The sequence below is a fragment of the Dermacentor albipictus genome, unplaced genomic scaffold (genome assembly GCF_038994185.2).
Source record: "Dermacentor albipictus isolate Rhodes 1998 colony unplaced genomic scaffold, USDA_Dalb.pri_finalv2 scaffold_12, whole genome shotgun sequence".
Classification (NCBI taxonomy): Eukaryota; Metazoa; Arthropoda; class Arachnida; order Ixodida; family Ixodidae; genus Dermacentor; species Dermacentor albipictus.
In genome coordinates this window covers 9,034,207-9,053,580 of record NW_027225566.1, presented here as the reverse complement: position 1 = coordinate 9,053,580, position 19,374 = coordinate 9,034,207, and the positions used below count along the sequence as shown (strand labels likewise).

Sequence of the window (19,374 nt, the reverse complement as noted above, 5' to 3'; positions counted from 1 at the left end):
GCGCTTCTGTTCCTTCTATTAAATAGTGCCAACAAATTCACGATTATAAAAATGATGACTTTGATTTTATTAACCAAGCGTTAGAATTGTTTACCACTGACTATTTTTCTAACTTCCACTCAAGAACCGTTGAAAAAAATTGGTGCCTATTAAAGCAGGAAATACTTTCGCTCATTCAATTCATTCCAATTATACGTATTACCTTGAAGGCCCCTCGCCTCAAACATCATGCCCCAATTTGGACAAGGCATTATTTCTCGACTTATAACCTCAGAATGCTAAACTGTCTCCAAGGCAACAAGAGTTGTTACAGACGTTCCAGCTACTCGCATCCCAAGGTTATAAGTCGAGAAATAATGCCTTGTCCAAATCGGGGCATGAGGTTTCTACTCCCGAGTCATCACTGTTGGCGTCGCCAGGACTCGTCTCGGGTCACCGTCCATGTCCCTGCCCAACGTTGGGCGTCAGATGAAGGCCCCTCACCTTCGCTCGGGGGGTCCGCGAGCCGCGACCAGCACGACAAAGGACCAGTGGCACAAAGAACAAAAAACGCTTTAATTTATGCTATAATGAAACACTCAAACAATTACCGCAGCCTCGCGGCCAATAACAGAAAATAACAAGGCAAAGAAGCAAGCAGCAGAACAGCGAGGCAACAAAATATACAAGCCAAAGGGAGCGATGAAAGAACGGCCGCTAAAAACCATCAACCAACACAACCTTTTGGGCGATAACAGAATGCGTAAAGCGCAGAAAGCAAGCAAGCACCTAACCAGGCGCGCAGATACAGTCTAAAAGCGAACAACAAGAGCACTCTTTTATGCGGACACAATGCAAAAACGCTTTTCCCCCAGCTCTGCAGCACGCTCCGAAAGAAACCTAGACGGGCCACGCCCCACCAGCGCCTCCCCAGGCCCGCGCCCCGAAAAAAACCCCGAGTGCCGTCTTCGCTGCCTTCTTATCGGGCAGCTCCCTTCCCGCCAGTCCCCGCGCGAGTTCTTACGATAACGCAATCGGTGCGCATGCTCCATGCGACAAGTGCTGTTGTGACACGCGTTTCAAAGGCTTCCCCCGTGCGCGCTACAGAGAGGGCCCAAGGGCCCGACAACCTCTAACTCACAGGCACCATGGTTCAATGCACGTCTTAAACATGTGCTAAATAAATAAAAAGAAGAGACTTTTTTGCCACACCAAGACAGCCAATAATGCAGAGCAATGACATGCCTATGTCACTGCTAACTGCGTATACAAGCAAGCTATTGCACTTTCCAAGAGCAAATTTTATCACGTTACTCTGCCTTCAATTGAATTGTGTGATGAAAATGGTGTTACTATAGGCCCCGATGACTGCTGCGAAGTATTAATGTATTCGTGTCATTCTTTTCTGCTACACCACCCCCTGGTTATCCTGATATCCTGTTTGCTGATTACATTCCTATGAACACTGTTTCTTTTGATGCTGTTGGTATTGCTAGTTTGGTTACAAAGTTAAAAATATCTTCTTGTGCAAAAATCGATCACATCAATTCCAAGTTTCTTAAAAACACAGTGATGTATTCTTCTTTAATACTGTCGCACATTTTTGCTCAGTCACTAAAACTATCCACCTTGCCTAATGGTTGGAAGGGAGGGAAGGTGGTTCCACTGTATAAATAGGGACCCACTGACTCTCCATTTAAGTATAGGCCCATATCATTAACCAGCGTACCCTGTAAGCACATGGAACATGCCATTTACTCGCGTCTTATTACTTTTCTGGAATCAAACTCGTTCTTCACTAACTGTCGGCATGGTTTTAGGAAATTTTTTCATGTGACACTCAGCTCTTGGTTTTTACTAATGATTTATCTAGTGCTGCAGACAAAGGACTAACAATTGATTGTATATTCTTGGATTTCGCAAAAGCTTTTGACTCTGTGTCTCACAAATTGCTTTCAATTAAGTTGCATAAACTTAATACATGTGACACTCAGCTCTTGGTTTTTACTAATGATTTATCTAGTGCTGCAGACAAAGGACTAACAATTGATTGTATATTCTTGGATTTCGCAAAAGCTTTTGACTCTGTGTCTCACAAATTGCTTTCAATTAAGTTGCATAAACTTAATACCGATACTAATATCTTGCGCTGGATTGAATGCTTCCTATCTAACCGCTTTCAATATGTATCTGCTAACGGGCATGACTCTTCCATCGCTTTTGTACAGTCTGGTGTACTTCAGGGGACTGTTTTGCATCTACTACTCTAATTTTTATTAATGACCTCCCCAAGTTTGTTAATTCTTCTATAAAACTTCTCAATGATGACTGCGAAGTTTACTGCGTCATCACTAATGCCTCTGATCATGCTGCCCTGCAATCCGACCTTACCGCCATAACTTCTTGGTGCTCCGTTTCTTTAATGACCCTTAATAGTAATAAATGTAAAAGCATGCGTACCTCACAGACTTCCTCTTGCCCCGTTTCTCTAAACTATACCCTCAATAACACACCATTAGCCTCTGTAGCATCTTACAAATATCTTGGTATAGATATCACTAGTAATCTATCGTGGAACGTACATCTCCAATACATATTTAATAACGCTGACCGCATGCTTGGTTTCATACGTCGCAATTTTTCCAATGCGACTGTTCACTTTAAATCACAACTTTACAAAACATTGGTACGTCCTAAGCTCGAATATGCCTGCTCCATTTGGGACCTTGGTCAAGCTTATTTAACCAATCTTCTTGAATCACTTCATAACAGGGCCACCCATTTCATTTTATCAAATTATGCACATCACGCAAGCGTATTACTAATGAAACTGGCGCTCAGGTTGCCAGACCTCACAGTACGTTGCCAGTTTATGCGCTTATGCCTCTTTCAGAAAATTTACTACACTAATCCCTTTCTTAAAGATGGGTTGTTCCTTCACCCCTCCTACATTTCACCTCTCATCGATCATCAAATGAAGCTGGGGGTACCACCATGCAACTCCAACTCTTACTTTCAATCATTTATACCACGCACTGCCGACGACTAGAACCACCCTTCCGCCTCCATCGCTGCCATCTGTGACACCACTAATTTCAAGAAGATTGCGAACTACTACATATGTATTGACCCACTCCTCTCTGTAATGCCCTCGGGCCTTGAGTATAGTATGTAGATAAATAAACAAATAAATACTGGTTGTTTGTATAAAAAAAATACAGAGAGAGAATACACAACTACAATTTATCACTACACTCAAGCACTTCCAGCACACAGCAAGTGTAGTCTGCTTGTGCTACGTTCTCCATGTTGACACGAGCTGTGCGGTCAGTGTTGGTTTCGAGCTTTCTTTTCGTGAGAACCACGAATCGCCTGTGTTAGGTTGTGGGCTGCAAATCAAGCGATCGGTGAAATGTCAAGCTGCGACATTGTGTCTCTCTGCAAGGCAACATGCAAGCAGAATGGCAGCAGCGAATCAGGCTGTCGGTATCCGATTGGTGCCAGCATGTACGCATTTGTGGCCATCACTTCAAGCTGGAGAATGACTACCACAATAGAGAGTTTTAGCGTGTCCGGTATTCGGGTAAATGCAAGTGCAAGTGGACTCTGCATTTTACTGGATGAATGAAGGCGAAAATGTAACCAGCCTGCATGGTGCAGCCACGCTGGGGCACAGAGCTCGACCAGACAAACACACGCCTAATATAGCAGTAAGCAAGTGCTGTCAACTTTACTGCTGGTGTAAATTTTCAGCAGCAGATTAACCATCAACACACTGTCTTTTTTAAATGCTTAAAATGTTTTGCACTTGGCCACAGCAATATTACTCAGTGTTTCAGTGGTTAAGTTTTGCGCCATTACGTTGTTGCACCATGCAGGCCAATCAGGCCACTAAACTTTAGGTCAAAGCCCCTTCAACACAGTGGTAATGGTATGGAGGGGCTTTGGTTTGCACTTCCGCCCATTCGTCAGAACACCTAGCTTACCTGCAGTTACCGGAACACTGGATAGACTCGGCACTGTGAGAGAACACTCATAATGCATGCTGCTTGGACCACTTTTCCTGGGGATCGACGGCCAGGCAGCTAGCGGAGAGGTTGGAGAGGCTTCGCACACTGGCTCCAAGACAAACGGAACTACATAACATGATGTCACATCATTATGCAGAGCCAGTAAAGGTGAAGCTTAGCCTCAATTGATAAGTGAACGAGTTGAGGAGAAAATCAATGGCTAAGGAAGAGGGTAACTTGTAATCGTCTGTAGCTCTCTTAATATGAGATGCTTCAATTAAATTGTAGTGTGAATGTTTTACTGTAGCTGTACATTATACATCTCCAAAATTTGTACAAACCGTTTCAGGGACTCTCTAATTAATGAGCTGACAATAAATGACAGAAACCATCTGCCATAGAGATGAAAAAAAAACTGGCCTGCTTCCTGGAAGAAAACTTTCTAAGCGATAGAAGATTGTGATTAAGCACAGTATGGCTCTCTATTAAACTGAGAAGCCAATTGATATTTAGGACAACTTTAGTATTTCATCAGCTTCAGAAGGAAAAATGCACAAAATTCTATTTTAGACATTCTATCGGTAAAAAATATTTTTCAGACCTTCATATATGAATTCAGTTGCTGTCGGTACTGGTATACTAATTTGATGTTCCTTTTAATAAGAGTAGAACATAATATAAATCTTGATTACCATGTACTTAAGTCACTGATAGCTCGCAAGATTCTTGCTAAGTACTAATGTGATTAGCCTCCTGAGCATGTGCAGCTCTGTGCTTCTTGCACGATATCTGTAAGTGTAAACGTTCTTGCTCCAGCGACAAGAGGCAAGCATTGCAAAAGCATTAGGAGATTTAGAAAAGTAACAAAACTGAAAATGTAGAAGGTGACTCCCTGTATAATTCTCAATTGGATTGATGAAGTCATCGAAGTGTGCACGGTGCATGAGAAATTCTGTGACATTTACCTCTGCATATCGCATTTTATTTTGCCAGACTCAAAGGACTACGATTCTTGTTAATTTTATGCAAATTTTCTAATATTCAATATTTGTCTTTTTTTCTTGATCTCTTTCAATATTCCATTTGAAATCTACTATACGTGGTGTCACTCTAACTTGTGCACACACAGCTGTGCACAACTGAGGTAATGCAGCCCATGTACATGCCTTATCAGAAGCTGCCACTATGTAAGCAAGGCAGGAATAAATGTGGAGTTCTTTTGCCCTGCATCTGTCAACTGGCGTGTCTGAGTCTGCTCTTCAATCGCGGCATGCCCTGGACACGACGTGGTGTCAGAAGCGGGATAGTGTTCATCTTCCACATGTCTAGGGGGCGTTTGTCCTGGCGCTCGACTGACAGCAGCTTGTGCGATGGACATCAGCACCCGCCCGTCCGGCTGCCGCATTGGCAATTCCACTGCCGGGGAACTTCGACCAGACTTTTCTTCCTTCCACGACATGGAAGAAAGAAAGGCTTTGCAAGTACATGAACGAATATCGGCCACATGACATCTTTAATGCCGATGAGGCTGCACTTTTTTATAGGATGTTACCAGAGCAGAATCTGGCATTTAACGACGACGACTGTGCTGAAGGAAAGCGCAGTAAAGACAGGGTGTCTGTTTGGATTACAGCCAACATGACTGGCACTGAGCGATGTCACCTGCTGGCGATCAGAAAGGCCACTGAGTCTAGATGTTTGAAAGGCATCAAAACCCTTCCTGTGGAGTACGCAGCTAACAGGAAGGCATGGTTGACGTTGGACATTTTTAAAAACTTGCTACAAAAACTGGATCGCAAGTTCGCATCATCAGACCATAAGGTATTGTTTCTTGTAGACCAGGGCAGTGTCCATATGAATGTGCCAACCATGAGTGCCATCTGTCTTGCTTACTTGCCAGCCAACATGACATCGGTGTTGCAGCCCATGGACCAGGTGATTACAAAAAATTTAAAGATGTTGTATAGAAAGCGTCTTCTCGAGCAGATGACATTGTGCATGGACAACTCCCCTCAGTACGAGATGAGCCTCCTCAGTGTCATCCACATGCTAGGGGTCACGTTAAACAACAAACCATTGCCAACTCCTTCAGGGCATGTGGTTTCGTTGCAAGTGCTTCAGGGCATGATCCGCCTTGTCCAATGGGGGATGCACAGACAAGAGAGCTTGACAACAATGGTCTTGGAGCAGCTCTTGGCAACGTCTGTTTCGTGGACAGCGCAGTCAAGACATGTGGTGCACTGACGGACATTAAAATCCCTGAGATTGTTTGGCCCCCACGAGGCTAGTAACAAAAGTGACATCGACGACGACGTTGAAACTGAGCCACAACCGCGAGGTGCTGATGTATCTACAGGCCTAGCCCGCGTGCAGCAGTTTTTTGCTGCAGAGAACAACGCAGAAGAAGCACTCAGACACATCTACAGTCTGCAGAACTTATTTTCTGCAGCAAGATTCTGCTAGCAGAAGCAGATGGCAATTACCGATTTTTTTTTTTTCATAGACAGTGAGCTTTCAAACTAATAAAAATGTCTCTTTTTGTTCTTTTTGGTTAATTGGAAGTTCATTTGATTGGAAGTTTTTTGCAGTCCTCGTGAACTACTTACTAACGGACTTGAGTCAACTTTACTGGTTTTTAGCACATCAAAGAGAAAACACAATGACAGGCTGCATACAGTTCTAAGCAAGCTATCTGTGACCGGCGTTATGCTCAATCAGGCTAAATGTTTGGTGTTCACGAAGTAGAGTTTTTGGCCATGTTGTTGACCCAACAGGCATCAAACCAGACCCTGTAAAAGTGCAAGCAATCAAAGAGCTGGTTGCACCATCAGCGGAAACTAGACAAGCGCAGGTTTTTGGGCATGGTGAACTATTTGGAAAGGTTTACACCAAATCTAGGTGAGCTTCTGGGCCACTCTGTGACTGCACGTGAAGGGCAGAGTGGCATCGGGGCCAATCACAGGAAAGAGTGTTTGCTTGTTTGAAACAATTGGTGTCATCAGCTAGATGCGTTGCGAAGTTCGATCACACGCTTCTCACGGCCTTATCGGCTGATGCATCTTCATTGAGCATCGGGGCAGTGTTGCTCACAGTGCAGCCAGATAGGCAGAGGTGAGCCGTGTCTTTTAAAGCAAAGCTATCTTTGCCTCTTCCTTCCACTTCCCCACTGCTACTGCTGCTGTCTGGCACACCACATCGGGGGTCAGGCACGTACCCAGGGGGGGGGGGGGGGGCGTGCCCTCCCCCCAAAATCAAGTGGCATACCCCCCTCCCCACCTACGCCGCCACTCCTCACACATTCCTAAAGCGCCACCAGATCAATGTTGAGACTTGACAGATGTTCATCGGTCAGCATTATGCTGCCTTTTTCACTCATTTTAGACGGCGGTAGTTATCGGCACCTCTTGTAATGTGAAGGACAGGTTTCTCATAGATTCCGCACCCGCGCGATTAACTCGAGATGCGTTCAGTTGTCACCATCTATTCAACCGTCACGCGCATAGCTGTTGCTTTTGTTAGTTCAACCTTCTTTGTTTAGGCTGATCCTGGGACCAGGAGAGGGATACGGCTGTTACTCAGCTGGTCTGTACTCTCATGGAACGAGTTGCGGGCGGAGAAAACGGCAATTGCGTTTAACTTTTCCCTTTGCTTCATTATTTTCTTGAGTTACGGCTCGCTGCGACGCTGGCAGATGCCCGGAACCATATACACGTGATATGGGTTAGATAAGGTGGGAAATAAAATAATGTGAAAGAGCGTCCATCATGAAACCCTGCAATAACCCTTAAACCCATAAGCAAGATGACTGTCGCCCGTTACCTCGTCTGTTTTTCCCTAACTGTATAGCACGTTTCGTGCAAAATTGGCAACTGGAAACAAAAATCGCAAGGAGTTGAGAAATTAAGCGATATACTAAGGAAGAGAGCCAAGGCAACAACCGAACTGCAAGCAAAAGCGAATAATAAATAAGTCAGGCGTTGTTTATGAGACTATTTATGGATCAACATCTTTTTATTGCAAAAGGAAGTAGAGAAAACGCCGCCGGAAGTGGAGAACAATTACTTGTTTTGAATGACGCTTCTACAGTTATCGGTCGAACCGCCTCACGTAGCCACTTCTCTGCTGTGCTTATGTGGGTGTTTTTCTAACCTTTGGCGGTGAGCGCAGTACGTCTAGAATCGTGCGCTCTAAGCGGTTGTATGGGACTGGCGGCCGCACAGTGTTACGCAATTCGCGGAACTGTCAAAACTGACCAACAAGGCGAGAATAACTGATATTCGAAACTATAACATGAGAAACACTGAAGAAGCCGTAAAAAATGAATGCAGCCTGAAATCAGTAAAAAAGAAACCTGGCATAGGACAAACCATGATGTATGCACTAAAAGGTAAAAAGGGGAATATCATCAGCAATCTCGAAGATATAGTAAAAGCAGCGGAAAAATTCTAAGCTGACCTGTATACAGTACCAAGAGGAGTCACGATACCTCACTTAGAAACAGTAATGAACAGGATACAGAAACTCCTATTTGACAGAAACCACATTTGAAACCCACAGCAACCCAGAAACCCACATTTGACAGCTTCTCCAGAGTATAAACACCTGGCATTTCCCTGGCATAGCGAATCTTGTTACTCAAAGATGCTTGAGGTCTGCCTCACCAAATTACGCTGCCGCATTCCCTCCCTAAATTTCTATTTATACAGGTCGGGTTTGGTTCCCTCTCCCCTTTGTTCTTTTTGTGAGGAGGAGGAGATGATACAGCACTTTCTTCTATCATGCCGCCACTCTGCTGCGTTAAGAAAAAGTTTGTTGGAGATACCTTTTCGAAGAATTGGCCTGGACTTGATAGAACCTGCAATTGTTTCGTTCCGGGCGTCCACTTTGGGATTACGCCTAAGGGATGCATGCTTCGCTGTCCAAACATTCCTTACAGAATCTAAACGAATGCCCTGCTAAATACTATTTTTCTTTTATTTTTAAATTAATTATTCCTCATTCAACAGCACCTTCCTGATTTTATTTTAGCCGGTAATTCAACCCTATTCAATGCTATTCGCATAGATATTAGGAAATTTATGCTCTATATTATTTTGGAATAATCCACCCATTTCTTGGCCAATCCCCCATCGTGGGTAGGAGCCACACGTGCCACAGGCTACAACAACAACAACAACAACAAAGGAACAAGAGATCAGGATCGTAAGTCGGCCACTAGAGACTGTGAAGGAGCACGTTTACCTAGGTCAAGTAATCACAGGCAACCCTGATCATGAGAAGGAAATTCACAGAAGAATAAAAATAGGTTGGATCGCATACGGCAGACATTGCCAGCTCCTGACTGGAAGCTTACCATTATTATTGAAAAGTAAGGTGTGCAATCAGTGCATTTTGCCAGTGCTGACATATGGGGCAGAGACTTGAGAGCAAGTTAAGGACCGCGCAAAGAGCGATCGAACGAAGATTGCTAGGCATAACGTTAAGAGAGAGAAAGAGCGGTTTGGATCAGTGAGCGAACGGGTATAGACGATTGACATCAAGAGGAATGTACCTGGGCAGGTCATGTAATGCGCCGGTTAGATAACCATTGGACCATTAGGGTTACAGAATGGTTACCAAGAGAAGGAAAAGGCAATCGAGAACGACGAAAGGCTAGACGGAGCGATGAAATTAGGAAATTCGCGGGCGCTAGTTGGAATCGGTTGGCGCAGGACAGGGGTAATTGGAGATCGCATTGCAGGGACAGGCCTTCGTCCTGCAGTGGACATAAAACAGGCTGATGATGATGATTATGATGATGATGATGATGATGATGGTGAGGATGATGATGGAGGTGATGCCCCCCCCCCCCGAAAAAAAAAAAAATCCTGGGTATGTGCCTGTCGGGGGTGGTTCAGAGCGTGTGTATACATGACAGGAGTGCAGCAGAGAGGAAAGATGATGCGAGAAACATGTTTGGACCTTTGCACTGCATCAATTGTGCACAATGCCCTCTGGAGCTTCCTGGGTGTCATCACATTAGCCTCTTGACAGCTGTAGTTACCCGTGACCCCCCACAAAAGCACTGCAGAAATTGCAGTACTTACCTTCTACTTATGTGAAAGTACAGAGGGAAGCTAGATAGACTGGCAGAGAGGAGGGACAGAAGAGGTAGAGAATGGGTAGAATCGACACAGTCACGAAACAAGTGAATAACAGCCTCGCCACTCTTTGCTCACAGTTCCCATACAAGGGGGGATAGGGAAAGGGACGTGAGAAGGCAAGGAAATGCTACTACTATGGACATGACAACCATTGTTGGCAAACATGATACAATTTCAGTTGAAGGTAAGGTACGGTACGTTTCTTCATTTCTGAAAAATAAACACCATACAAATGTACCAAGCGGACAACTTACGCAAGGTGTGCAGAAGCAGAGCCACGTTAAAGTGTACCGTAGGATCTAGGTGACACTATGGAAGCAGTCACACGTCAAATCAACACTTCTGTGCCCACTCCAGTAGCTTTACAGCTACTGTAAACATTGACACTGCTTGAGGTAACAAATTTGAGCCCGACCACGGCAGCTCCATTACGATGAGGGCAAAATAAAGAATGCTCATGCATTTAGATTTAGGGACACGTTAAAGAACACCACGGTGTTAAAATTAATCTGGAGTCTGCCAATACGGCGTGCCTCATAATCCGATTGTCCTTTTGGCATGTACAAGTCCATAATTAAATTAAAGTTTAATACTTCTGCCATGATGCGAGGTGCCATGTGAGGCAATGAATGTGCGCAACCCTCTCGAAGGTTATGAAGCATGGTGCACAAGGCCTCAAGCAAACACGTCCCCCTGTGTGTTCTGTGTACTATGCAAACAAACAGCAGTGGTGCACGCAAGGTAACATTTAACATCAACTCACCATTCTCAGGTTGGACGAAACATTGAAGAAATTAAACATTTGCCATCAACATCACCGCTAATTGTTGTCAATCAAAGCAAACAGCACAAAAAGCTTTGCTTACATAGATGAAGGTCAAGGGGTCATAAGATGTCACACGAAAGCCTGTGAATCTGTCTGGTGGCCGGGGATTAATTCAGAGTTGGTTATGGTAGTGAATAATTGCCGAGAGTGCGCTAAGCTCAGAATACAAACACCCAAAGCAATGGTACTGTTTTTGCCCTGGAAGAAACTAGGAGTGCACCTGCTTTACTTCAACAAGAGGCATTATCTTGCATTTGTGATTACTTTTTGCACTTTCCAGAGGTCACGTTGTTACCATCAACAAATTTTGTTGCGGTTATAGTCCAGCTGAAAAGCAGCCATAGGTAATTGTTATAACTGATAATGCAGCATAGGAGCATTATAGTAAGTACTTCATTTCACCATAAAATGCATACAAAAGTTGACAGTGCATTGGCTGCTCATTGTTATATCTGATATACAGTTACACCTGGATATCACAAACGTCAATAGAACTGAATTCTTGCCATAACAAAGTACTAATCATTTCATAACTTCTTGTCCATAGAACTTCAATCTAAGGAAGTGTTTTTATGCTTGATTTCAATATAACTAAATTTCCCTGTCATGGCAAAGGAATACCGAGACAATAAATAGAAACTTCCGCAGGCGCAGATGGTCAAATGGTTGGATTACAAGCGGCTGCTTACGAATGCACCCCTCAAATCATGTGCCGTGCAACAGAGAGCGACCGCCAGAATGCACCAGTGCGGTGCTTCAGATAAAGATCAAGTGCAATAAGATCCTGCTGTCTGCTTTAGGTGCGAGTGGAAGCATGCAAGGGTGACCCGAGAAGGAGGGTGACTTGATGAGCACTGTCTTCCCGTGCAAGCAAGGGGGAGTGGGACAAGTTTGCAGTAATGCGCAAGCACGCACAAGGGTATGTGCGGGGCAGGTCGTTGCACGTCTCCTTTTCTAATGTGATCACGGCTACGCATGGCTGTCAGGACCGCATGCCCTCTTCTAGAGATAATCTGTCACGTGCGCAAAGATTGGCAGAGCTGAGATGCTGTGGCATAGTGCACTGTTTTCCTGAACATTTAGTGCTGGAGGTTGCGTAACCTCGAGTTTCAGAAACACACTGAAGTGAGAGGCAGACGAGGCATTCGCTCCTAGCAGCTGGTGCTTTTCACGGTAGCGTCGTCAAACTGCGGGCGACACTATCAGCCATGGGGGCGGAGTGGACATGAAAGCGTGGCTGGCTTTGCTTCGTATCGTCGATGAGAAGATATTTATTTTTATTTATTTCATGACACGGCACGAAACCATGTCTCTCGTCGCAGACTCTCAAATTCAACAAAAAAATTTGTTTTTTGAGTCGAGCTTGCTTTTTTCGATTGCCCGATAATTCGGAAAACTTTACGGCCCCTTCAGTGTAAGTAAAGTACCTCGATGACTGTACTTATTTGCATAAGTGATTGAATTTCAACATAACGAGATTTCGATATGACGAAGCAAATTGCCAATTTTACTGACTTTGTTATATTGATATTTATGTGGCGACACACTCTGCGCATATTTCTGCGCACCTGCCATCTTATCATCTGGCCAAGCATACCACAGCTGCACGCTGGATTGCATGGTCGATAAAGCATAGCGCCACCGCCATGTCACCCGAGGTATGCGTCACCGACGGTGGCTATAAGAACAGGCTGCCTGGCTGATAAAAGCCGCCTTCTACCACCAGCTACTGTGACAAACGTAGCGTTGGTACGCCCGTCCGCTGACATCGTTCGCCGAATAAAGACGCGTTGCGTTTTTATGTTGGGATTCGTCCTTCGCTAGCCGCGACATCCCCACATTTACATATATTTTTAAAGCCAGAATCGTCATAAGCGGGTTCGACTGTAAAGTTTTGACAAGTGATGTCCCACAATGCATCATACAAACTCCCACGCTAGTAATTTTGCCCACAATTGCCCCATCATCACATGCAATATTCAGGATGTTGCAGCTATTGTTTCCTCAGACAGGCGTGGACATTTTGAAACGTTGCACTTTGCCATCAACACTTGTGGTGTTTATATCTACATATTTAGCTGGTCCTAGCTGAACTTCCACTTAGACAGTTTGAGCTTTTAGATTTATGCTTTTCAGCAGTTTGTGTTGCACCTTTGACATTGGCACCATAACAGATTCAGTGTAAAAATGGCAACCACTAGGGCAGCAGGAAAGCCTGGTCACCTTTAGCGGCTCCGTGTACAGCAGGTGGGCATCATCAGGATGAGGTGCGGTGAACGGGTGGTGACTTGATTTTATGGACCCTGCGAATACCCACGGTCATGGGACACGTACAGAGAAACACACACGAGAGAAACATAGACAAGACAGTCACCACAGTAACTGCTGGGACACTGTGTGTAAATGAGAGACAAACTTCGTACTGAGTAAAATGAAAAAGGGGAAGGAGTGAAAGAAACAAGCTTTAGCACTGTGTGAAATGCAGCTCCCATTATTTACTTTTGCATTGTTTCTGCCAATGTAAGCTTTGCTGTCACAGTCGATCATGCCGAATGGCGTAATCGGCTGTGAACGGCGAACAGCGCACATTCGGCGTGGCGTCATGCTAGCTGTCTTCCCGCGTGTTTAAGACTGGAGGATGTGTAATATCGGGTTTTGGAGACGCATTGAAGCAAGAGGCAGATGAGGCATTCGCTCCCCGCTGCCAGCACTTTTCATGATAGCCTCGTTCCACTGCGTGTGACACAATCAGCTGCAGGGGCGGGGAGGACGCAAATGCGTGGCTGGCTTCACGTAATCTGTACCGCCAATGTGAAGATATCGTCAACCCGGCATGAAACCGTATCTTTTGTTGCCGACTCCCAAACTCTAGAAAAAAATTTTTTTTCTCATTCAAATTTGCTTTCTTTTTCTTAATGGGCCAAAATTAGGAAAATATTGCGGCCCCTTCTGGGTAAGAAAAATCGATTGGCAAGTTATACTTTTAGTAAAGCAAAGAAGGAGGCTAGTTGGTGGACGTTCATGATTATATTAGGCTTAGTGTTACACTTACGATTTTAAGTGAAGTCCACATCCTGTCCTTCACTTAAAATCGTCAGTGTAACACTAAGCGCAGTATAATCACGAGTTATACTTATTTGCATAAGAAGTAGAATTTCAATACAGCAAATTTTTGATATAATGAAGCAAATTGCCAATTTTACCGACATTGTTATGTAGAAGTTCAACTATACAATGGTGCTGCAGAAAGCAACAAGGAACGCAGAACATTTCTTAATAGATTGCTTGCTCTCTCCTGCGGGTTCCAGATTTTTGATGCCTCATGCAACATCAGCCGTGATGTTACATGAAGCACAATGGCCCACCGTTGCTAGCCATTAAGCTTACACACACACAACCTTCATGATCTTCTAGGAAATAGGGATGTGGCAGTCGTTAGCATGCCTTGTGCATCTTGTCACCGCTCCATTGTTACTCTCTCGCACCTTTGTGAAATGCCTACTTTGGAAGGCTACCTTAAGTGAACCACAGTAAAATTAGTGGAAGACTGCAACAATTGCCGTCCTAGATGAGAGGTTCTGATGAGATTAGAGGAAATGGGAAAAGTAAACACTGCAATTATTACAGTATCTGCATTTCATTCCAGTCAGATCCTTTTTAAAAAATTTATTCAGGAATATCTTCCTTCAAGGCAGTGCACTAAGTCTAGTACATTGTTCAGTTTCAAGAGAAGGTATTTCAGGGCTGCTTTCACTCATATTTCTGAGTGGGCATAGGGTTGTGAGGTATTGCCATTTTGCCATTACTCCATCACTCTTCCCTTCCTATGCTGATAGGTATGGTGTTTTGACTACTGCACATGAGGTTGTTGGTTTGACTCCTGTTCATAGTAGATGCATTTGAATGAGGGTAAAAAAGTAACAAGCCCAGTGATCAAGATTTTGGCACCCTATGAAGAGTCCAAGGCAGTCAAAATGAATGCAAAGTTGTTTATTTTGGCAACCACCAGAGCCTAGGTATGTAAAGGTACCTGGTATGTAAAGCCTCGTAATCACTATCCCATAACATCCCACATATAACAAGAACCTGAATTTAACACCAGAGACAATTTTTAATCCAGAAAAAAGAAAGTCTACATAGCACAACAAAAACACTTAGTTTTTAATCAAGGAAGACCAAACAACCTCTAACCAGTTTTCTATGTTAGTATGTAATGACAGACAAATTTCATGTCCCAAATTGCGCAAGAATATGTTGTCCACATTAGCATACAGTTAAACCTCAATATAATTAAGTTGGTAAAATTGGCAATTTCTTTAGTCATATCGAAATTTCATTATATTGAAATTCGACCTTTTATGCATTTAAGTATAGTCATGAATGAATTTTCTACACGGAAGAGGCTGGAAAACTTTCTGAATTATCTGGCAATCGGAAAAAGCAATTTGAATGAGAAGAAAATTCATTTTGTTAAATTTGAAAGTCGGCGATGAAAGATATAGCGTTGTGCCATGCCTACGATATTTTCACATCGGCGGCATGAACAAAGTGAAGCCAGCCACATTTTCACGTCCACCCCGCAGCCGAAAGTGTCGACCACAGTGGGACGACGCTTATCAGGAAAAGTGCTGGCAGCAGGGAACGAACGCTTCATTTGCTTCTCACTTCACCTTCAAGACTCATGATTACGTATCCTCCAGTACAAAACATGTGGTAAAACCGTGCACATGATGCCACGCCATCTTGGAACGCCCACTCTTTGCACATGTGGCAGATTACCACTAAAACAGGCCTCCCGGGCTGCCTATGTGCTCAGCCGAGCTGACAGCCACCTGCGGCCGCAACCATGCTAGAAAAAAATATTTTTGACAACCTCCCCCTCGTCCTCTCCATTTAGTTACCATGAGCAAGCTTTCCTCCTTCCTTTCTCCTGCTCTTGCAAGAAGACTATGCTCATCAAGTCGCCATCCTTCTCAGCTCACCCTCGCACACTTGCACCTAAAGCATACAGTGTGCCAGGCATGATAGCATCTCATAGCACTTGGACTTCATATGAAACATGATGCTGCTGCACTTCCACGGCTGCTCTTGGTCGCACGGCACACGATTTGAGAGGTGCGTTCACAAGCAGCTGCTTGTAATTCAACCACTTCACCATCTGTGTCGGCACAAGTTTCCATTTATTGTCCCTGTATTCCTTCGAGGTGGCAGTAAAATTTTGTTCGATTGAAATCATGTATAAACACACCTCATTTATATTGAGGTTCTAAATACACAGTGCTCTATGGACAAAGAGTCATAGGAGCACCAAAGTGCCCAAAGCTGCCTGCTGAACCATAATGACATCCCATATTTACCGATTTATACAGCAGAACCTCATTCATGTTGTGCAAAAATAAGTAAGAAAAAAATGTACCAGAAAAAATTTATGATCCGAAGTGACTAAAAAATTTGTCAGACTGGACTGTAGCTAAAACCTATGTAATACGAAGCATTGTATGAACTGTTCGGCGAATCACGTGAGATGCCGAGCTGGTGGACCCGAAGCAGCCTGAGAAGTGCATTGTCATTGTTGCGGCTTAGGGGAGCTTATGTTCACACTCCTTAAGTTTGGGCTGGGTACGCAGCTTCTTCGGGCGGGGTATCTTGGCAAGAAGTTTTGGGGTCCCCACTCGGCGAGAATTGTGGCATGAAACGCCGACACACGTCGAGCTGGTGAGGCTCGAGCGGCCCAACATGCACTTTGTTGTTTTTCTCTTGAATAGCGTTTTAAGATGGCGACACGAAACCAAAACAAAATCGAGTTGGTAGGTGACACTGGAATGCAATGCTACCAGAGCAACAAGGAACGTCAGCATGCTTATCACATATAAAAGCATGGTGTAATAGTTCTGCGGAACCCACAAGGCGGAGAGAAAGAATTCATAAAGGGAAAACGAGACATCCACCCAAATGTAACTAAGTGCTACAAAGGAAACCCATATGGGTTCCTCGAAGAAAAAGCTTCAGCGACTGCCCCGGAAAGGCAGTGGTCCCGGGTTCGAGTCCCGAACCAGGACGAATTTTTCTTCAATTGCAAAGCTTTTCTTTCGAGGAACCCATATGGGTTTCCTTTGTAGCACTTAGCTACATTTGGGTGGATGTCTCATTTTCCCTTTATCACATATAAAACAATGCAGTACACTTTCGAAGACACTATGGCACATGCACCGTGAAACAGATAGGTGAAGATGCTTATTGCAATAGGGTTGGTGGCGACAGGTTAAATGCGACATGCACTGACCCGTAAGAGATTTCCTTGTGCAGGAAGAGGAAATTGAGTGTGTGCCGGCGTTATCACATGACACAGGCAGGCAAGTACTGCGGGAAAACTGCCATGGTTGGCACCTACTGCTCAAAATCACGTGTGCCTTGCGCCTTTTCTTGGTCACACGGGATCCAGCGGCTTGAAGACATACTGTATTTACTCGAATCTAGGCCAGCCCTAATTTTAAGCCGATACCCAAAAGTTCGAAACCAAAAATTAATGTAGGCTAAACAAAAAAGCAAGGACAGCGTTCACAAAATGAAAACAGCATTTATCGAATATGAACATGCCGAGCTTATTCTACGTCACTATCTTCCTTATTGCTGTCGTCTTCTCGTTGCAGCCGGCGCACACAAAAAGCATGTCCCATTGCCCGCTCCAACGATGGACATTTTTCTCATCGACACCGTAGTCCCGCCTGGCTTGAACGTTTGACGATGCCTCTGCAGCTAGCACAACTTTTTATTTGAAAGCAGCAGCATAGTGGCATTGTCTGTTTGGTGCCATTACGATAACACCATGCCACATGCCAATACGACACAGGTTTCAATGGCGACGTCGCTCGTGTACTTCAGTTGGCTACTGGCGCAGCGAGTAGCAGCTGCAATACTGATTCTTCTAGGTGGCACTAGCTATGCACCAAATTTATCAATTTCAATTAAAACTGGTGCATTTTTTAAAATCCTCTAATTTAAGCCGACCCTAGAGTTTGGTATATGATTATTTGAAGAAAACTATCGGCCTATATACTAATAAATACGGTATCATATACTCGCAGTTTGGCAATGTACTGAGCATTGGTGCTGAAAAATAACGTTTTCCAGGAACCTATGAACAGGAACAAAAGGAGCGAAACTGTATTGGGTAACTTTTGTTGTCTCGATTGAAAATTGTGCTGGGAAATCATACAAAATAGGATCACATAAACGAGGTACTACTGTATTGCACACCTATTTTCCCAGGAAAATAGGTCAAAAATTGACTGCACTACCATTACGCCTTAACACAAAACCAAAACTGCATTCAAGCTGTAAAAAAGCAACTTATCAGAGCCAACATCATGAAAAGACAACAGGACAAGCTTCCGTGTAGGTAGATTATAACAACACAATGCTTTAATTACAAAAGCTCATTCAATAGAGAAATCATTTTATATTCTAAACTACTAAGTACAGAATTGTATCACATTTTCTGGCATTCTGGAAACTTGTGTAAATTGCAGGAAGAAGAACTGACAAGTTGGTTAGTCCTAGTGTGGGTGCACCATGCTGTTCACAACAGTTGCAGAATCATGCAAAAAATTTGTACTACAGTAGACTTCTGTTAATGCGACTCTGGTCGATTTGATTTTTTGGGTTGATTTAATCCTGACCAAAGGTCCCGGCCAGCACCCATACATTTCTACAGAAGGGGTTGGTTTGCACATTTTAAAGACCAGCATGGCCTTGTGCTCAAGACCATGTGCGGGAAGAGGGGTGAGGCAGACAAAGAAGTTGTTAAAGAAGTTGTCCAGCTTAAAGAGCATGTTGAAGCCTGTACTCCACAAAGTCTTTAATTCCGACGAAACGGCACTCTTCTTCAAAGCGCTGCCAGACAAAACAGTTGCATTCAAAGGCAAACCTTGCACTGGCGATAAAAGAAGCAAGGAGCCGGGTGGCAGTCCTGTTAGTAGTAAACATGATGGGCATGGAGCGCCTTCTACTTCTCGTCATCGAGAAGGCGTTGAAATCTAGATGTTTTTGCAACATCAAGCACGTTCCCATCAAGCAACGTCCAAATCATGAAGCATGGATGACTTCAGTGTTATTTCATGCCTCACTGCAGGAGCTGGATTGACACTTCAGCATCAAGATACGCAAGGTGCTGTTCGTAGTGGATGATTGCACCACACATCGCAATGTTTCGAATCTGCAGGCGATCCAGCTTGTGTTCCTTCCTCGCAACACTACCGCTGCCCTTCAAACGATGGACTAGAGAATTATCCAATATGTCAAGAAAAGGTATCGTAAGCAAGTGTTAGAATGAATGCTTAGCTGCACGGACCAGAAGCAACAGTACATCACACTTCTGAGTGCGATACATATTTTGGTGCATGTGTGGGAGAATATG

General features: G+C 44.1%; 1 protein-coding gene across 5 annotated transcripts in view; it reads right to left on the bottom strand.

The window, feature by feature from the left end:
• Positions 1-19,374, bottom strand: part of AspRS-m (aspartyl-tRNA synthetase, mitochondrial) — a 319,354-nt gene that overhangs the window by 35,179 nt on the left and 264,801 nt on the right. For all 5 annotated transcript variants that reach the window (XM_070528489.1, XM_070528486.1, XM_070528485.1 and 2 more), the window contains one exon: positions 13,182-13,261. In XM_070528489.1, the coding sequence (XP_070384590.1) occupies positions 13,182-13,261 (80 nt within the window). The remainder of the gene's footprint in view (positions 1-13,181; positions 13,262-19,374) is intronic.